The sequence below is a fragment of the Trichoderma harzianum genome (assembly GCF_003025095.1).
Source record: "Trichoderma harzianum CBS 226.95 unplaced genomic scaffold M431scaffold_10, whole genome shotgun sequence".
Lineage (NCBI taxonomy): Eukaryota > Fungi > Ascomycota > Sordariomycetes > Hypocreales > Hypocreaceae > Trichoderma > Trichoderma harzianum.
The window spans coordinates 104,452-125,318 of record NW_020209258.1 but is presented as its reverse complement, the minus strand read 5'-3'; the positions used below and the strand labels follow the sequence as shown (position 1 = coordinate 125,318).

Here is a 20,867-nt window from a genome sequence, read left to right as displayed (position 1 = left end):
GAATGAAAGAAAGGCTCTTATGGAAAGTCATAATAAGTAACACTACAATCGCTTAAACATTGGCGAATAGAAAAGTCGTTGGGTCAACAATACGCCTACACTCGTCATTATAGGATGCGATCCACAGAACATTTGAATTGAATGAGATAATCCCAATCTCGGCATGTTTGTCAACATCCCACACTCGGCATCGCTCAATGTACATTTTAGGCGCGGTGATATGTTGCAGTAATTTTTCTCGAATGTGTCATTGCAATCAAGCTGACTAGTTTCTATAACACCAAAGTGTTATTTCTCTTGGCTAATGCGATCTATGTTTTCGTCATCTGAGCCCTTGCCTCTGTGAGTGTGGCTCCAATATGTTATGGATATGCTGCCTTTTACGCCAACACCTAACGTCTCTTTACAACTGCTCTCATTAAAGGAGTCTTTCTCAGCTGAGCAAATTGACCGTATATCCTGGCCTTCATTCCAATTGAAGGGGTATATCAGACCATCAGGTAATAATATTATGCTATCCAGCGTATCGCCACAAACTTGATATCGCCGAATATTTTTTGCCAGCGCAATAGGCCCGGTCAGCTCCTCTGCTGATGGATAATCGTACCATAATTGGTGCAGAATACGTTTACTCTTTTGTATCTCGGCTTTTGCGAATTCCAACGGCAAAAGAAAGAAGGGATGTCGAACCGAAGCTGCCATCCACGCGTTTGGTAGATGGTGATCAAAATTTTGATCAGAGCCCATGCGACCGAACATGGCGACATGGCTCATGGAGCTTTCATCCGTAAACTCATTCTTCGACTCGCCAGACAGCGAAATATTGTTTGATCTGAGTGCATCGAATGTAGGACGCAGACACTCCGTGTCTAAATCGGCGTATATCCTATTCCCTAGGTTAAAACTCATCAACAGTTAAACGTGGGCGCTTAAAGTGTAGTTTCAACTCACCCGCCAAACATGTACATGTAGAGATTCCGTGCTAAATCTGCCCGATAAATATTACCAGGTAGGCTTAAAAAGGTGTCCTCAAGCCATGGGAAGTAGTCCTTCACAAGCTGGAGATTATCTTCATCGGTCCACAAAACCCATTCCCAATCTGGATGTTGTCTGCGGCATGTATCGCTCCATCTTTTAAATTTAGCAGGTAAGTTATTGGACTTCCAACTTTGATGAAGTAGTTTTGGAATGCCCGCTGCTTGGGGTTCTGTCGATCGACAGAGAAGCTCTGTGGGAGATAAAGCTGGCGCTAACCCCGTGTAGGAGGAGTCTGTCTGCTTATGTGATTCCAATGAAACTGGGCATTTTGTTAAAGGACGGGAGGGTATCTGATGGTTTCCAGCAGTGTGCCGACAAGTGGCTATATTATAGAGGCTAGAGCCGTAGCTAAGGTATGAATTGAGTTGCCAAATAGCAATACAAAACAATAGCGCAAGTGTCAGCCTGCGATGGCGGGGGGATGCTGAAAAACATGGCATCTTTACTCTCAATCATGCGCGCATCGAGATTCTCAATATTGAAAGGAAAGCAACAAACCATCTTGCTTACTTTGGCCTGATGCTGTGTCTTTATAACTTGAGTCATTATGCAGCGACAGGGGGCTCGTTGATTGCTGCCCTCCTACTCTAACTAAATCTGAGCCGTTAACAAATTTGACAAAGAATCACATCATCAGTGCTGTTTTGGGGTAAGCTTTGAAATTTGTTTATTGAGCCATGCAACTTTTCTCTCTCTCAATTGTAGCTCTTTGCATTTTGTGAAGGTTGAGTAGTTATAGATAACATCACCAAGGCTACAAACGCTGGATACAATACCTCATGGGCTTTTCTTTTCCTCACTTTCCCCCCCTTCCCTCAAAGGGATTATCTTAGGTTAAAGATGCTATCCAAGTTGCAGTTGCGAATATGTAATGATTGGATAGAAGTGACATTTCTTTTATCTCAGTGTTGCCAATATTGTGAAGCCCGCTTGCTAGAGACTCAAGTTGGCCCTCATAACCCCAAGGCCAATAGCACCCAATCTTATCATTGTTAGAATAATCTTGAGTTGTCTCAGTTCCGATATCCCATCTACTCGTACGCGTACGGGCATGACAGGAAAGAACAGACACATCTGAGAAAAGGGTTGAAGATAAAAATAGAACCTCGTATTATTTTTAAGTTGGTGGTATGGTTAAAAACTGCCTTGGATCCACTTTCTTGTCCCGTCACCCATAATGGCTGTGGCTGTGGGTGGCACGCAAAATCTCTCATCTGGATAACAGCAGCTTGCTCTTCGAGTTGATTGCACAATTACAATAGTCCCGATAACAGATGCTTCAATGTCCGAGAATATTCAGGCGCATTCAATTTACATTTTCACAAAAAACAATAACTCGAAGTTCCGACTCTAGTGAATAAAGTGTCAAAACTCCATCTATCTTAATGCTCATATTTTGTTTGTCTTGGTCTTAACCGTTTACTGTTGCTCGTATATTAGTCTCTCGGAGCGCATGTGTCATGATTCATCCCACGTATCTTCCGCTGTTTGACGCGTCATACGCGTCATCGGAATCCAGACTAAGAGGATTAGCAACTTCCTTTCGTTAATGAAAATAAACTAGCCCAAGTGCTCGGCCTTTTGCTTCTCAATCAACCCCAGGTATAATACCTACTGCTAGCAAATAAATAGCCCATATAACAGGGCAATACAATAGCAGCAAAATACTGCTAACATTAAAGCAAATATGTAATTTCTCTTGAGAAAATGATCGTTGTAAAGACAACTAAGGGATGTCAGCATTAGATAAACCAGTTGATAAGAGAGGTGACTGGAGGATTGGAGGGGGCTTAGCAATCAATGTACTCGTACTCCGTACTGGTAAATTGCACACACCCCCACCCCAGAAACGGAAGTTCAGGCAGTTGAAGCAGCTCAGAGTAGGAAATCACGGTTCAAAATGTGGTAAGCCATCATGAGTCTGGATTATTTGCATTCAGATTGTTGAATATGTAGTGAAATGGTCCAAGTAGCGATTAGGTATAAGGTGCCCATAAAGCAGCAGTTGCAAGCAAAATGAACCTTGGAAGCAAGTGGCCATGCTGGACGCCTGGATCGGGCCGCCTTTCGGGCGAGTAAACTAACTTGTGTTGGGTAAATCGCCGCTCCCTTCTTAACTGCCCCAATTAGCGCCGCCAATAAAGCATCAGCTTCGTGCCGAGGTGGCAGAGACTCATGGCCGCTCTTATAAAAAGCATCTATACCCGCAATGTGAGTCAAAACAAATGTTCTGGTCACTAATGGAGCCATAGCCTGCGGCAATTGATCATTTCTAAACTTCAGCACTTCGAAACCGGCCTGATTCAAGCGGATAGGAAGATCCTCCACCCATCTACATAGTGGGTTAGCAGATGTATCAAATCAATAAATGGTTACCTGTGTTCAAGACTTACGAGAAAGTAAAGTCCAAAGTGTCATATCCAAGACTAGCGAAAGCATAAAAAGCCTCTGCTTCGGGCCCTTTGATGCACAGCTTGTTGCGGGTAAGGTCAGCTTCCTCCCATTGTAGGTACCCGCCGACTTCTATCGATTTAACAGATTAGAAGTTATTATACTATATGAAGGTACTTAAATATGAGTCTCATAGTTTGGCGACTTACTCAACAATTGCATTGCGTGTTGAATTATTGGCTCCACATTGCCTCTTTTCACTATAGGTCCGAGATATCGAATATGAACGACGTCATATTTTTCAACAAGATCGCCTGGAACATTAGACAAAGCGTCCATGATTCGAAAATTTACGTTATCGGGTATGTTCGACTTGTGCGGAAATTGTCCGTCCGAAATATCGAAGCCATTAAGCTGCACGGTTGGGGGAACCTGAGTAGCCACATCCAGAAGCCACACACTATCGTTATAATGAGCATAGAGATTTCCAACATAGCTCAATTAAGAAGCTTTACCCTGTTCCTGTCCCCACATCTGCAATCTTTGTTTGAGGAGTAATTGGAATTTTGGGATTGATTGTGTAGCCATTGTGAATGTTCCATAAGAGATGTTGGGTTTCCAGTCTGATGAAAGGTCAGGCATCTATTGATCAGCACTAGACTTACAAGTTCAAAAGTTCTTGCATTTCTGCTCAAACCCAGGCGAAGATCATTTAACTCACCTCAATCCCTCTGCATAGTCTCTCGCAAACACGTAATCGTCGGTTGCAGCCATTTTATTCAAGCCAGTTTGCAATTATTAAGATGTTAGAAGCAATTAGCAAAATAAATCTTTATCATTAACTCTTTGTTGGAATAGACAGCAGGAGCTCAATTTATAGACTTCATATCCGGTACGCAGGTAGCTTCATTCACAACCTCGGAAAGCTGACGGCTAGTCACACAAAGCCGCGCCATGTCTATTTATTTCTGCAACACAATCGTTCGATAGAAGAATTCTGGCTGTTGAAATGATAAAGGTCAAGAGAGTTGCGGGCGGATGCTGTCTCAAGCCGAAACTCTATAATACGCAGTAGGTGATACAGCACCATGTATAATTTTCCTCATGTAGGTATTAAGAGAAACCGGCTGTTAGACTACAATAAGAACCTTACTAAGTCAAAGTAAGACTGCTTAGTGCCGAACCTCGGTTTTTGGGAAGAGGGAAGAGTACTATACATTCACAAGGCTGCGTATTTGTCCTGCATTTATTGTGGCCGTTTTTGTAGCCATAGTATTTAACTACCACCTCGGTTGCGTAACGCATTTAAACACATGTAAGATTAAATTCCGGGTACAATTTTAGTTTATGGTTATTTTATGGAGGTTTTAGGAAAGGTTAAGGAAACAATTCGGCCGTTGCGGAAGAGCGAAGTGTATGTGATGTCTTACACGTAAGCAGCCGCTTATATCAACAACAAACTAAGCCTGTTCAAAGTCATTACTATGCTAAAATAAAGGGCTCGTATCCCAAAATGAATGTCCGACTTTCATGTGGCGTTATATTCTAGCTCAAAGGGATGCTTCGACCTCGGGTGGCTGATCAATAGTTACATTACTTTTGCCCATCAATATTATCTATGCAACTGTACTCTCACACACCATGGCTTCGTTGATCGTAACCGGAGTAATGTGAGACCTCGGGAACAATGTTCGGGATGTTGGGAGAATGGATGTGGGTCATTTTGATGGTTATGGTCAGAGATATATATCCAACCTACGATGGGGTTTTTGTATATGGAAGGATTTATTTGTCTATCTACAATTCTTGACTAGTATGTAGTAAACAACAATCTTTTTTTTAACTTTTCTTGTGGAGGCATCATAGAACAGAGCAGCTGATCAAGAAACATCTCAGCTAGACCCATCCCAATTTCTCCGTTCTACTCGTAGTTATCCCTTAGACGTAAGAGCAAGAGAGAGTGCTGCCAGAGACAGAGCACCTGGTCAAATCCTTGTTGTTGACAATGACCTCGCTGAGTTCAGCACCGCTGAGAGAGACCTTCTGTCCATTTTGTGTAGCTGAAGCAGAGGTGAACTGAATAGCAGGGCTGAAAGAGGCAAATGGAACTGGCTGGCAGTTGCTACCATTCGAGTTGCATTCCTCAAAGTCCTCAATGATGAACTCGGCACTGGTTTCGCAAAGAGAGCCTGCAGTGACGCGGCTGAAGGTTTGAGTCACCTTTTGACCCGTGGACAGGTTCTGAAGAGTGGCAGAGCCGCCGGTCAGGGATGTAGCCACGACGGACATGGCAATCTGGTCGCCCTCGCTGATATCAATGCCGGAGAAATCGGCTGTTGCAAGTTAAACCGCCATCCTTTTTCGGAAGTCATGATAAGAACACTTACCAGCAAATTCAGGGTACCACTCGTACCAAGCGTCATATGTGCCGTCACCATAGAAATCGAAACCAGTCTGCAAGATGGCGGTGTCACAGGTGGCACCGTCAATGCCGACCCAAGCAGAACCTGCAGCACTTGAACCACCGCCGCCTCTGGGCACAGTTACAGTTGCTGAAGCTGCGGTAAAGCCTGAGCCACCGAGAATGGCACCACCCCAGTTAGACTGGACAGTAGCATGGCTGGTGTTGTTCCTCATGGGAGCTGAGCGGCGGCCAGCACGGCGAGCAAGACGAGCAGCCAGGCCTCGGTTTTGAGCAACACCGGCCAGTGCGGCATCGGCGCAAAGAAGCGCCGAGAGGGCAATGCTAGCGATGAACATCATGTTGGGCGATGAATGTCAAGGATTTTCTCGAAGAGAGTTGGCAGATCAAGTGTGCTGTGTGAAGACTCTGTGATGAGGTTGGACGATATATCAACGAAGGAAACAGCGCTGTATTTATATTTGCATCGACCAAGGTAAATAAGAGATATCTCTTCCTAATCTCCAGGCCACTACGAGGCTGGGAGGCTCCAATTGGAGATGCATTGGTATCGTACAAGAAATTGCGGTACACCTTCCCTCTTGAAAAACATCTCCGAGCTGTCATTGGAAACGAGATTCCGTATTAAGACCAGTACGAGGCCCATACGCGATAATAACATTGCATTTACGCCACCATGAGGATATAAGTGCCCAACGCGAAGCTCGCTGCTACATAAGTTCTTTACGCAGAAAACAATCCGAATGCAGTATACATGCTACCACACCCTACAGAGGAAATGGTGGTGGGGATTGGCGCCGGGACAAGTGGAAGACCATGTAGACGTGCCGAGAAGCCGTACATCCTCGCTACGAATGTTCGCTTGGCTTGGCATTTGACGACATAGTTTTTATGGGGAAACAATACAGAAAAAGATGAGAGTGTGAAAGAAAACATTTCACAAGCTTTTTTCGTCTCTACTCGGAATATAAAACGCTCATCTTGAACATCACGATTATGGTTATTACGCGACTGGGGGAGATAACTCAATGTTTAAGCATTCTTTTATAAGATTGTGGCTTGGCGATCTTGTCTATCGGAGTAGCTATCGGAGACTATTCACCTTCCTTATTTACGCGGGTTAGGTCCCGATCCTGGCTAGTTTGCTCAGACAACCACCAAGCTTGATGCCGATGTTCCGATTTCTCCATGTCCAAAACAGGAAAGCGGCTTGACAGCAGATGATTGGCTTCAATATCCTGTGTTCGTTTTACAGCTACCTACTTAAGTTGGTAGCTTCCGCGATGCCTTATCAACTTGGAACAACAAGGGCTAGAGCATTTTTATTCTTGATTACTGGTTATCAGGCCCGTGGCTGAACATTGAGCATGGATTTGCTGGCATGACATCATCCAGTTTCACCTCCCTCTTATCGACTCATACGCGCTGGACGACAAGTGCATCATTGGTTGATCTCAACACAAATAGTTTGTCTTTGCTGTGCTTATATTGCAAAGAAAAATTAACCAGCTGCCCATCTACATCGCCTCAAAAGGTATATGTACGCCTTCGTTTCCCACCTGTGTTTCGTCGTGATCAAGGGCCGCAGAACATCTGGTTCGATTTGGTTCCTGCTTATTCACCAAGTTGTAAATGTATTTGTCTTTCCGATTCAAAACGTTTTTTCTGCATTGGGAACCGAGGCGTGTTACATTTGGCATACTCAATCTTCTTTACCCCTTCATTGTCCATAATAACTCTAACTACCGCTTTCCCTCAATGTTCTTCCCTTTTCCCTTCATTAGTCTCCAATCAACTCGGTGCATCATATGCGTGACATTAAATGACTACATGGTCGATGTATGACAGAATAATCAGTACAGTGGCGTGTATTTAACCCAAACATCACGAAGCATCTTTGTTGAATTTATAAATGTAAAGACTTATACGGCCAATAAGTAGATGAGTTGATAATACCAAATTACTACTTCTACAGCCAGCGCAAAAATGGGGTTTCTTTTGGAAACGGACATTTCTTTTTGGCAGAAGCGAAATCTTTTCTACCAATGACCTATGACTCGCTTGAGTCCGACAAATGCAGCTATTTCTTTGAATGAAACAGATATATTTTAGCTGAGTGATCTTAGATATAAAGTCATATGTCATATTTCTTGATAGACATACATTAAACGATGCCAGCACCGTTACTGATAATCCAGATGTGAAGAAGGATACGCATAGCCTTAATTATGCCTTCGGCTACAATTTCATCCACTATGCACTACATCTGTACTGTACCGTATCTATACTGACACGATGTTTAAGATGATGATCACATATAACGACATCGGCAGTGCTGGGAATAGCATATAGAATCACGTTGTAGGGTATCAATATGCAATATCATGATTGGACTTCAAAAACCCGTTGAAACGTGTCTTATCAAATGTATTCGTCACACTGATAGTTGTAGCATATAGAAAACGTTCATTTAAAAAGGTAATTCGAAAGCCTCTCTATCATTTCACTCATTCTTGATACTTTACCTAAACCCACTATCATGAAGACGCGTCAGAGCTACGTGAGATACCCACCATTATGGTAGAAATAGCGCCTCACAAAGTTCAAGAAACTCAGCAGATTTCATATCATATGTACAAGTGCATTTTACATTTTACATGGAGTTCTAAGCTTTATGGAACCACATTATCACGGCATATAACTTGCCATGGAGTACATGTAGGAATGTTTCCTATTGGTTTCTGATACTCCAGATCGGATATGCATCAACTCAATAGTACCGAATATGTACATATTTTGAAACTGGTATGAGCAAGAGCATGAAGTTGTGCCACATTATTTGACAATGGGAAGAAGGCTCCAGGAAAGTATAAGATGGGAAAATGCCAATACTATACGAGCAAAACAAATATCCTCTTACAACGATGTTTCGATGCATATTTTCACTTGAATACGTCACATATCATCGTAATTTCTCTTTTCCAATGATTTCAGCTCATAGTTCAACCATTTGGTGTTTTTTCTCGGACTCATCTGTCAGTGTGTATCGATTGCTGAATGTCCAAGTCTACTTCATGAGATGTAAAGGATGCATCCGTAAAATCACCTCGTGGTCAATGATGTGCAGTCGCTTATACCGATAAGCAATATGATAAAGCTCAGCAGTAGAAACAAAGAACATGTCGAATTAGTAGGCGGCCCATCTTTGCTTTAATATATATATCCAACTATAGGTAACGGCTCAGTCGCTTGTTGGTGATCAGAAATGACGAAGCTAAAACAGGCCCACAAACATGCGTATCTTGATACAAATATAACGCCCCATGTGGACATTAGGTAGATCGGTTTATCCGTTCATGAAATGTGACTTTACAATACCCCGAAACTTTCGGCCAATCCGCATAATGGAGACGCCTGAAGAGCTTTTATAAAACGGCTATAATAAACACCAAACCGTAACAGATCAGGCTAACCAGCCTCAATAGAGGCAGAAACTATAAGTGGCGAGCCTCATCTTATCCAGGAGCAGGAGTCCTCTTATTGGCGGACGACAGCCATGCAAGGTGACTGTGCTCGGATATTCCTGTGAGGAACGAAACGGAATAATTAAATAGGCAATAAGGGCCCATGGAGTTTACGACGCCGGGATGCTCAGCCTGGAGATTGCTGTACCCCGCCTTACAGCCAATAGCCACGGTCTCTTACTGGGTAATTATGCTTTCTCCATTTTCACTACCACTTACTATGGGTTGCGACAATCTGTCCCGCATTAGACATTTGCTCCCCAGCCTACCTAGGTAGTCTTTCGGAGCATAGAGCTCCAAGGTAAAACTTTCATGAGATTCACTGATACGAACATGATGGATAACATATTCCGGATATCCACTTATAACAAGTGTTCAATCAAGGCAATGCTTTGGGCCCTTGCCTTCAATTGGGTCTCATCGTGTGTCAATGCAACGTTATAGAAGACTACAAACCGGTGGCTAAAAGTAGATGGGCTATTGGCTAAAGATATTATAAACTAGCGGCTAAAAATTCACCAATTAAGTGGCTAAACATTTAGCAACTACTAAGAAGGTACAGAAGAAAGGATAGGCCCCACTTCCCCACGTTGTTCTCTTCCGCTCATCTTTAATCTCACTCTGTCCGAGAGCCGTTGGTTGCTTTTGAAGCAATAGTGTATGAAGACGTTGCAATAACAGGACCAACAATAAGACAGATGATGCTGAGTAAAATATAAAGCATTGAGTGAATTCTGCGTCATTATATCCGGTTAGCTACTTGATTGGCTGGGAAGTTTGGTAGCTAAAAAGCAATGAAGTAGATAATAATTTATGAGGTCTCGTATCGAGATCTGTGAATCATTGCCGGACCGTGATCACTGGAGTATGTACTCGAAATATACCGTGGTTTCTCTGTACAGGCAATTGAACCAACTTAATCTGCCTAAGGAAATCGGGCCTTCAAACTAGTTAGTGATCGGAAGGTATTCGGTGTGGTAGGAGTGCATTGTTGCTTTTGCCGTGCAGCAAAATGGATATTGCAAGTAAATGACCAGGTTGTAGTGCCGATTGACCATGTGAATTGGAAGCTTAGGCAGCAATAATAGCCGGCAAAGATAGCCTCATTATTCTCATGTCTGTGACAAGAAAATTATATATAGCCCAAGCTCTTTCCACCATCTCCATCTCTCTCCATCTCTCCATCAGCTCGGATACTCCAAGAGTATTACACATCATCTTTGTGTACATCATCTTAAGTAACGAAAGGCTGAACATCATGTATCAGAAATTGGCCGCCATCTCGGCCTTCCTGGCTGCTGCTCGTGCTCAGCAGGTCTGCACCCAACAAGCAGAGACTCACCCACCTCTGACATGGCAGAAATGCACAGCTTCCGGTTGCACACCTCAACAAGGTTCTGTGGTTCTTGATGCAAACTGGCGTTGGACTCACGATACCAAGAGCACCACCAACTGCTACGATGGCAACACCTGGAGCTCAACCTTGTGCCCCGACGATGCGACTTGTGCCAAGAACTGTTGTTTGGATGGAGCCAACTACTCGGGCACTTACGGAGTCACCACCAGCGGCGACGCTCTCACCCTTCAATTTGTTACTGCGTCGAATGTCGGCTCCCGTCTTTACTTGATGGCAAATGATTCTACCTACCAGGAGTTCACGCTCTCTGGCAATGAGTTCTCCTTTGACGTTGATGTTTCCCAACTGCCGTAAGTAATCACAATCTAACATCACAGTTGGTTTCACAGTTCGCGGACTAAATAATTGCTAGTTGTGGCTTGAACGGAGCGCTGTACTTCGTTTCCATGGACGCCGATGGTGGCCAGAGCAAGTACCCCGGCAATGCTGCCGGTGCCAAATACGGCACAGGTTACTGTGACAGCCAGTGCCCTCGTGACCTGAAGTTCATCAACGGTCAGGCCAACGTTGAGGGTTGGGAGCCATCTTCCAACAACGCCAACACTGGTGTTGGTGGCCACGGAAGCTGCTGCTCCGAGATGGATATCTGGGAGGCAAACTCCATTTCTGAGGCTCTTACTCCTCACCCTTGCGAGACTGTCGGCCAGACGATGTGCAGTGGCGATTCTTGCGGTGGAACTTACTCCAATGACCGATATGGTGGCACCTGCGACCCTGATGGCTGCGACTGGAACCCATACCGTCTGGGCAACACCTCCTTCTACGGACCCGGTTCATCATTCGCTCTTGACACCACCAAGAAATTGACCGTTGTGACCCAGTTCGCCACCGACGGTTCAATTAGCCGATACTATGTCCAGAATGGAGTCAAGTTCCAGCAGCCCAACGCTCAAGTCGGCAGCTACTCTGGCAACACGATCAACACCGACTACTGTGCAGCTGAGCAGACAGCCTTCGGCGGAACCTCATTCACAGACAAGGGCGGCCTTGCCCAGATCAACAAGGCATTCCAGGGCGGAATGGTCTTGGTCATGAGCTTGTGGGATGATGTGAGTTTACAACATAATAGTTGATATGATTTCTATTACATTACTGACTGGTTCACGCAGTACGCGGTCAACATGCTTTGGTTGGATTCCACCTACCCAACAAACGCCACTGCTTCCACCCCTGGCGCCAAGCGAGGAAGCTGCTCTACCAGCTCTGGTGTTCCCGCCCAAGTCGAAGCTCAGTCACCCAACTCCAAGGTTATCTACTCCAACATCCGCTTCGGACCCATTGGCAGCACTGGTGGCAACACTGGCAGCAACCCTCCCGGCACTTCAACCACTCGGGCTCCTCCGTCCAGCACTGGAAGCTCCCCCACCGCCACCCAGACACACTACGGCCAGTGTGGTGGAACTGGCTGGACCGGACCTACCAGATGCGCTAGCGGCTACACTTGCCAGGTTCTGAACCCATTCTACTCTCAGTGCCTGTAAGGTGCTTTGGCGGCGGCTTGAGATGTTAGGTTGTAGATGGATTGTCTCATCTTCAACTAGATGTAGGATTTATTTTTATTGTATCTACTTCTGATGCTAGCAAAGACGGTCATTTGATTTGGAACTATGGCTGTTTGGTGTTGCGATGAATGCTTAGCTAAATGGCTTTCGCAAAGCATATTGACCCCTTGCTATAAAAGCATTATATAGAAAGAACATGGAACTCTTTACAAAAGTATATTTGCTGAGCTACTGATTCTCTTTTTGGGCTACATGACAACTTTTTGATCATCAGTACTTATCCCGCCAAAACGGCTCTACTCCCATTTCCACGAATCTCCGTTTCTCAAAGTTCTTAGTAGCGCGCCAATTGCTGATTACCCAAATGGAAACAAAAAATAAAATAGCGACAGCAGAAATTAGCGGCGCAATGATGGAGAATATAGTAAGACCGTAACTAGCGGCTTGGAAGGCACTGTTGGAAACCAATTTGTCCGTGGCCAGGCCGACTTGCATTGCTGTTAAGACGATAACCACATAACCAAGCACGGTAATTAGTGACGCAAAGTTGTCGCGAATCAAGTCTCCGTAAATGGCGTAACCAGATATCCTAGAGTATCCTCTCAATAAATGACCTTTTCGAAACCGGTATATCTTGTTCAAGCGCCCTAACCGGAGTTCGCCGTACCAGTACCTGGGGTTGACTGTAGAATAGCGATGCTGCTGCAAGATTTGACTCGAAAGGATCTTCCAGTACTCCCAAGTCACGGCATCTGGTAATAGTCCGTTCTCGCGTGCGATGCGAAAATCGCTATAGTGTCCGATGAGAGCACAGTACGAGAATAAAAATCCCCGAGCACATTGCTCCAGCTCAGTGTGTTCTTGATTCGCATTTGACAGAATGTGTTGTTTCCAAAAATAGGAATCTAGCAGATATTCCGGCAGTGGTTTCAAGTGAATTCCTTGAGGACCCCATATGAGATGCAGTTCCGGGTTCTCTGTAACAATGATGTCTCGGGAGAGCACTCGTTGGTGATGCAAGGGCCGAGGAGGCATAGGTCGGCCGCAGGCCCACAACCAATCTTGAACAGCATTAATCTTTCTCACGAAAAGCTCTTGCTGCAAGAATTCTTGTAAGTCGCTGGTAGGGCCGAAGATCTCGTCTCTCCCAGAGCGAGCGGTTGCTGGCAAGATTCTCGCCAGTTGTGCTGCGTCTTGCGTATCCCTGTTAAACTCTTCGACGGTCGGGCCAACCAATTGAATCGTAAAAGGCGGAGCTTTCTCTATGATTGAAGCCATGGCGGAATGTCATCACCCGTACAGAGCTACCACGGGGATCTGGCTGATTTTGAAGCCCCCAAGTAGGGCTGGCCTCATGGAATCCCTGGGCGAACTAAAAGTTTACGATTGCTACTGCTCAAAGGAGACAGTTAATTATAAATTCACGCTTCAAGGAACTGCTCTTTTCGTAATTTCCGCCGGCTGCCTAGACAGCAGAAGCCTGACTCTGATCCTAGCACTCTCAAGGCTGAGTTTATAATATATTGTCCTCCTATTGGCTGTTGAAGAAACTTGAACGGAGACAGAGGAGCGCGATGGATTTGCCCGCATGGTTCCAGGCCAGGCCAGGATACATGTACTAGCCACGATGGTTGGTTGTAGGGGCGTCAGCTGGGATATTAAGAGGCTACTCAGTGGGTTGCACTCCGCATTTGTCGCGGAAATTAATAAACAAGCCGCAATGAATGGAGGTGTGATAGTTTGAGAATGGGTTCAACATACCTAGTCAACGGCCGTTATAGAAATCCCGTCAAGAAGACATTTAATGATGATCATAGTTCCCATCGGTAAAAAAAAAGACTATGCGCTAGAAACAGTTTACAACTCAGTCGATTCTGCGGATTGTATTGACTGATGAGATGAAGCAATAGACCCATATTTTATCAAGATTTCAACTCAGCCGCACGGGAAAATTTGGGGGCCATGCAAAGAGAGCCGCTAGACACCCTGTTAATAGTATCTGACAATGAATAGCAGGTAAGGAAATTTGACACATCAAGTTTCTGCCTAAGGAACGACGGACCCCTGGAGCTCTCTGAGGCAGCTCCTCATTTGAGCCTCAATTGAATCATAAACCAACGCTTGCCAGAACAATTCTAAATAACTGGCTTTGTATCAAATGCGATAAAAAGAAAAAAGGAAAAAAAAAACCCCCTCCAAGTTCTCAAGATGTCTCTTGAAGTACAGCGATCGACAACCGTGCGGCGGTCGGCAAATGTCCAACGATCAGGAACGCGAAAAGGACCCAATCCCAACCTAAACCCAGCCGCACCGAAGAAGCAAAAGGGCTACGAGATTGTACAGCAAGGCATCAAAGAACTGTATCCACTTGATAAAGGGAATATTGTCCCCGATCTTGAGTACGTCCCAATTATTGGTAAACGGTTTTATTTTATTTTATCCTAACAGCTGCCATAGCATTGTGTTTGTCCCAGGATTAGGAGCCAATCCAGAAGATAGCTGGAAGTCTAGTAAGACTGATTTCAACTGGACCACACACGCAGATGGCTTGCAAAGGGATTTCCCACGGGCTCGATTGCTGCTCTATATGTACGACTCAGCATGGACGGGTCAGCTAAAGGTGAAACAATTCATGGGCAATATTGCCATGGGCCTATTAGTCGGACTGAGGAGCAAGAGAGAAGTAAGTCATCGAGCCCTTGATTGTGATTCTAGCTGACGGAGAGATATTAGAAATGCCAACGGAGACCGATCGTATTCATTGGACATAGCATGGGCGGTCTAGTAGTCGCAAAGGCGATCACAATTGCAGATTCTCGTCGCGATCTATTTCCCATCATGTTTGAGGCAATCACCGCGTGCATTTTCTTTGGCACTCCATTCAGCGGCGCTCCTGTTGCGGCTGTGGCAGCAATGTACGCCCATTTTGCAGAAAAGGTGGACGTAGCATTTTCATCAAAATTATTAGAGCTCATGAAGCCAGGCGATGAGGAACTACGACAACTCAAGCATGATTTTATGCGTCTAGTGGGGAAAATCAATCCGAAAATCGACTTGTTCTGTTTCTGGGAAGAGCATCCAACTGACTTTTCTCAAATGGCTGGCCTTCCAAGCCTTTTTGGGCTTACCAAGAATCTTATACCAAAGCAATATGCCGAATTCGTCAACCGGGACTCTGCAACACTCCCTGGAGTTGAAGAGCTTGGTTTGGCCTGCAATCACCGCGATTTGGTAAAGTTTGATGGCCCAAAAGACGATCGATGGACACAAATGGTGCGGGATCCAGTGAAAAAGATCATCCACGGAGCTCAGCTATCCGTTAGGAATCGCTTAAACTCGGTGAGAGACATTGACCGCGCCATGATTAGCGGTATAATGGAAGCACTAGACGGCGCCCAAGTTCAAAAGAAGAGAAAAACATTATCACAATCCTTCACACCTTCGTCGTGGATACCTCAAGAAGCTGAATACTTAGAGTGGCTGCGATACACAGGAGATGGTGACAAAGAGAAGCCTCCTCAGACGGTGGACTGTTTATATGTCCGTGGTCGCGAAGGCCGAGGCAAAACCAACGCCGCTATGGCTGCCCTGCAAGGCATTGAGAAGCTAATACGCGAGAATGAAGAGAACGATACCGGACAGGGCCCAATTCTCCTTGTGTATTTCTTCTGTGATACGACAACAGACTATTCTACCGCTGAGGACGTCTTGAAGTCTGTGATAAGGCAGCTCATCAACCAACAAGAGACGCTCGCACCATACGCGAAGATATTCACCAAGAAAAAGGGAAAAGATGATGCGAGTCGGTCACAGCAAGCCCAAATAACTGTTGAAAACATGTGGCAATCAATTCAAGATATGCTCGCTGATGAATTCATCGGCAGCAGGGTCTATTTCGTGCTCAACAACCTTCATGCTTTGCCCGCCGAATCAGATTCAACCATCAAATTGATGAAGTTTATCGCAGGGGAGCTGGAAGCTCTAAGCTCTGTGGGCTCCAGACGTGTCCCGACTCGGTGGTTCATCACCAGTCGAGAGTCCCATAACGTTGACGCAGCCCTCAAGGTCGACGGCGTCCGCGTGATTGACTTGGAAGACAGCAGATACGAGAATCAAGTTCAATTGGAGCTGCGAAAACATGCCAAGAAAATGATTTCGGCAATTGGAGAACAAAAGCAATACAACAAAGCTCTCGCATACTTCGCCAGCAGTCTGGTAGGCAAGCGCGCCCAAAATACCCAGTGGATCGACATCACATGTATCCAACTAGGAGAGCTTTCCAACACTGAAAGCGACCTGAGAGTTCGAAAGATTCTCGAGAACATGCCTCAAGATTTAAAGACACTACTGGACCATTCCTGGCGTCAAATATTTGAGCTAAATGAGGCCCACGTCGAAAAAGTCAAGGAAATTCTGCGTGCCCTGGTGTTGACCTATGAAGATCCTACCGAATCAGAGCTTAGTCTGCTCGCAGGGCTAACCTCTACAGATCAGGAAAAGGGCGAGCTGCGCAAATTGATTGAGCAATGCAAACCGCTTCTATATCTAAAGCGAACGAGTAAAGCTGACTCTGTTGTTTGTTTTGTTAACATAATTGTAAAGACGCACTTGTCAGAGAATGCCAAGGAACTACTCGGATTGTCTAAGGAGGAAATCAAGTGGCAACACGGTGTGATAGCTCTACGATGCTTCACTCATATTAAGGACACTCTGGATTTCCCCATGCCGGATCCGGCCCCTAAGGAATCAGCGGCCGAAATCTCCGACAAAGATGACCAGCATAACCCTGACCAAGACGAAGCTCAATCCGAACATGCCAGTGCCGCCGAGCAAGTGGATGATGAGGAGGAGGAGGACGATGACGACGAAGATGACGAAGATGACGAAGACGAATACTCGGACAGCGAAGAAATGTATGAAGATGAGGACGAAGAAGACGAAGAAGAGGACGATCCTGAAGTAGAAATGGTCAAAGACAAAGCCTTGGCTTATACTGTTAAGCATTGGCTACACCATGCCAGCAACGCGACTCTGGAGATTGCCGAAGATTTAAGTTTCGAAGATGACTTTTGGAAACCAGACTCTACGATTCGGCGTCGTTGGATGATCGAGTACGCGCGCATGACGACCACATTTGATAACTTCGACTATAAGACGCTCAATGGATTACATGTTGCGGCGGCAATTGGCTTCCGACAACTAGTTGCAGCTCTTATACGCAATGGCCATGAAGCCGAGATCAAAGAGCGAGACTCATTAGTCAATACTCCGGTAAGCCCCATGAGGATGTTTATTAAATGATATCTTAAAGACTAACACATCGGAAGCTGCATTTCGCTGCTTTTCTAGGCCGACCCAATATTGTAGAGGAACTGCTTAACCGCGGTGCAGTAATCGACGATGCTGCAGAGATTCACGAACAAACCCCACTGCATATGGCTTCATTCGGCGGACACATCCAAGTCATGAAGAAGCTGCTCTTAAGAGGCGCCGATCCGAACGCTGTTGCAAATGATATTGGGCCAGTTGTCAACGCAGCCATTTCCTCTGGGAGCCGTGAAGCTGTTGAGCTGCTCGTGGAGCACAATGTGTCACTAACTTTCAAGTCGGATGATGAAGACGTCCCATGCCCTCTTGCCTTGGCAGCATTGTTAGCCGACTATTCGATGTTCGAGTACTTGATTGAGAGCTATGCAGACAAACTACCTCCTCAAGACTATAGCGCAGCGCTTATCGCTGCTGCCGCTGCCGGAAGAATTGAAGTATTCAACAAATTACTCAATTTTGGTCACGAGACAGATGTATTTCAATCCGCTCTAGATTCTGCAGTTGAAGAGTGGAATTGGGACATTGTGAAGTCTCTCTTAGACCATCGCCAAGGCTTAGATGTCAATGGCCTTTTTACCGAAGCTGCAACGTGCAGCGAACCGCAGGACAAAATGCTACAGTTGGCTTGGGAATATGCAAACGGTTCCATAACACAGGAAACATTGAGCGACGCCCTCTATAATGCGACCGACAGAGAGAAAGTAACGACTGTGAGACTGTTGTTGCAGAGCTTTGGCGCAAATCCGAATGCCACAGGGGAAGAGTACGGAACAGCTTTAACGGCGGCTGCGTTTGATGGCATCATGGAAATGGTGCAGTTGCTGCTGGATGCCGGTGCGGATATCAACGACGAAAATGGCTGGGCATTGCAAACTGCCGCTGCTGAAGGACACTATGAAATTGTCCAAGAGCTCATTAATCGGGGAGCTGAGGTGAACGCATGCACCGAAAATGCCAACTTCGCAGCAGGTACCGCGCTTCAGGGGGCCTGCGAATCGAGTAGATCCGATATTGTATCCCTACTGTTGGAGAAGGGCGCAAATCCAAATCTCGGACTCGGGACAGACTCGCCCCCCATTGTCGCGGCGTGCCAGCGTGGTGAGGCTCACATCTTGGAGATGCTGGTCAATGCCAAAGCAGACCTGGATGTGTTTGGAGGATACGACTCCTCAACACCACTCATAAATGCTGCCGCATATCTGCCAAAGGAATCCTTACAGGTGCTGCTCAATGCAGGGGCGGATATCAACTTGCCAGATAATGACGGCGACACTGCTTTGATTGTAGCTGCCGGACGTGGTGATGTGGAGGCTGTGACCTTTCTGCTGGATAACGGGGCTGATATCATGCATTCTAGCAAGAGAAACAAGAATGCACTTCAGACAGCCTTTGAAGCCACCCAACAATCTGAAGATGAGGATCAAGATGAGTTTGTTGGCTCTTCAAGCGAACAGTGGCAATGTTTGGGGGTGCTTGTTAACCGCGTTACCGTGCTTCTTGACGCTCTTAAGACGGCTGCAGATTCAGGCAATGTCGCCTTGGAGAGCATCATTCGGTCGGCCAACGTGAGCAAACAAGGATTACCTTACGAGGATGAACATCCAAAGATCTCGGAATTAAATGCTATGCCGGATTCCGCTGTTCAGTTAACTGACGGAGATGGGGCTGCAAGCGATCCCCAGCCGAATGAGAACACGAATTCCGAGCCAGCTATAGCCATCGATTCTCAAACGGTTGTAGAGGCAACCGTAGAGACAACCGTAGAGGCAGCCCCAGAGACAGCCTCTCCAGATATTGAACCTTCGACATATCCCGAAGTTTTCAGCGTTTCAGCAGTCGCTGAGGCTACACACGCCCTATTTGCGTCTCAAACTCCGGTCCCTCTGTCGCCTCCTCAAGCTAACTATGACGCCGCTTCTATTCAGCCAACAAATAGCTGGTCGCCTCATGAACCCTCAGCATTCATCCCAAAGAGGGAATCCATTGCCAGTATTCGTGATGTGTCTGCGCAAATGGCAGCCCCAGCGCCTTTGGAAGTCATTAGACGGAAACCTGCACCGCAACATGTTCAGAGGGCGGACCCCGGTGCCCATTTCCAAGCCCCAATGCCGCAAACCGGGATTCCTTACAGCAGCCCATCGCAACAATCGCCTCCTCCAATGAATAATCCGACAGAGCAATTCACAGCATACCCAGGACAGACAGGCGCTCACCCATACGGACAGTATCACAATATGGGAGTGTACAATAATTCCAACGCCAGTGACGCTCAGAACCAGGAGACGAAGCGGTATTCTGCATATGATGGTAGCATTCCAGCGCGGTATAACGGGTACGGTTCTCAGACGGCACAGCCACCGCCAGACAGAGCGCGACAATCGTATCAGGGCCAGGGATACCCGAATTATTACAACCAGCAGCAACGTTATTACGGAAGCAACAGCGATATATCTTTTCACAATGAGGGAAGTGGGCAAGAAAAGCCACCCACTACAGAAGACGGTCGATTTTATTAAAGCAGCATGTGAGGAGAATGAGTGAGCACAACATAGACTGTTATACCTTGTGGCTCTATATCATAATTAAAGGGGGTTGTAGACTGACTTCAATGTAAATCATAACATTCATAAAATTCAGTTTTGAGAGAAAAGAGAAGAAAATTGTACTCTTATTTAGGTGCGAGTTAATACTCTCAGATTAACTGGGTGAATCCAATGTTTTGGTGGGAGAGTATGGCGGGGCTGCTGAACTCCACGCTACTACGACGCGGTAATACCGCACAGTCCTACATTCCCGATTGTAGCTACAGTGGGTCAGCAAAAGTGAAGACGAGCCCCACTAAACACCAAATTCCCAAGTATCACGACATTATTAAAAACGCGAATTGCGCAGCCAAATTAAATCCAATTTAAAAATAAACTAGACCATTAGATTCGCTAGAACGTAAGGATTCTATCCATATATATCAATATTTAGTATACCAGCCGCGTGCTGCAATAACGGCTTCGAGTCTGCGGGGCATCGACTCGACGAGGGTTTTCAAGAGGTCGTCATTAAATTCCTCCCAGACTTCCACAGCGGCCTCGCAGAGCCGTTGAATTGATGTCAAATTCTTCGGCATTAACGATAGTTCCGGATACTTCTTGCATATCCTTTCCTTGAGCAGTTTCCATAGATTTTCAATAGGGTTTAGGTCGGGCGAATAAGGCGGCCAGTCGACGATTATGACGCCGTTCTCTTCCGCC

General features: G+C 45.8%; 6 protein-coding genes across 6 annotated transcripts; 2 read left to right on the top strand and 4 right to left on the bottom strand.

The window, feature by feature from the left end:
• Positions 1-249: 249 nt before the first annotated feature.
• On the bottom strand, positions 250-1,478 carry M431DRAFT_538558 (glycosyltransferase family 32 protein; the record flags this gene model as incomplete). Its single annotated transcript, XM_024921036.1, has 3 exons — positions 250-886; positions 952-1,099; positions 1,355-1,478. The coding sequence occupies 3 exons, from the start codon at positions 1,476-1,478 to the stop codon at positions 289-291; spliced, it is 870 nt and encodes a 289-aa protein (XP_024771711.1). The 3' UTR covers positions 250-288.
• A 1,496-nt stretch (positions 1,479-2,974) lies between these two features.
• M431DRAFT_497336 (hypothetical protein) lies at positions 2,975-4,203 on the bottom strand (the record flags this gene model as incomplete). The annotated part of the gene is made up of 6 exons (XM_024917582.1): positions 2,975-3,060; positions 3,087-3,370; positions 3,432-3,561; positions 3,639-3,889; positions 3,945-4,052; positions 4,151-4,203. 6 exons carry the CDS (start codon positions 4,201-4,203, stop codon positions 2,975-2,977), a joined length of 912 nt encoding a protein of 303 aa, XP_024771710.1.
• Positions 4,204-5,367: 1,164 nt separating this feature from the next.
• M431DRAFT_91534 (hypothetical protein) lies at positions 5,368-6,066 on the bottom strand (the record flags this gene model as incomplete). The annotated part of the gene is made up of 2 exons (XM_024924272.1): positions 5,368-5,762; positions 5,817-6,066. 2 exons carry the CDS (start codon positions 6,064-6,066, stop codon positions 5,368-5,370), a joined length of 645 nt encoding a protein of 214 aa, XP_024771709.1.
• A 4,567-nt stretch (positions 6,067-10,633) lies between these two features.
• Positions 10,634-12,273, top strand: M431DRAFT_7497 (carbohydrate-binding module family 1 protein; the record flags this gene model as incomplete). Its single annotated transcript, XM_024922290.1, has 3 exons — positions 10,634-11,082; positions 11,145-11,841; positions 11,902-12,273. The coding sequence occupies 3 exons, from the start codon at positions 10,634-10,636 to the stop codon at positions 12,271-12,273; spliced, it is 1,518 nt and encodes a 505-aa protein (XP_024771708.1).
• M431DRAFT_522101 (hypothetical protein) lies at positions 12,085-13,572 on the bottom strand (the record flags this gene model as incomplete). Its single annotated transcript, XM_024920495.1, has 1 exon — positions 12,085-13,572. The coding sequence occupies one exon, from the start codon at positions 13,570-13,572 to the stop codon at positions 12,565-12,567; it is 1,008 nt and encodes a 335-aa protein (XP_024771707.1). The 3' UTR covers positions 12,085-12,564.
• A 1,427-nt stretch (positions 13,573-14,999) lies between these two features.
• On the top strand, positions 15,000-17,847 carry M431DRAFT_209136 (hypothetical protein). The gene has a single exon (XM_024913432.1). It carries the CDS (start codon positions 15,067-15,069, stop codon positions 17,593-17,595), a length of 2,529 nt encoding a protein of 842 aa, XP_024771706.1. The 5' UTR covers positions 15,000-15,066; the 3' UTR covers positions 17,596-17,847.
• The last annotated feature ends 3,020 nt before the right edge of the window (positions 17,848-20,867 follow it).

Excerpts from the sequence above, each read along its gene's own strand:
- M431DRAFT_209136 (XM_024913432.1), top strand. The coding sequence starts at position 15,067 with ATGGGCGGTCTAGTAGTCGCAAAGGCGATCACAATTGCAGATTCTCGT.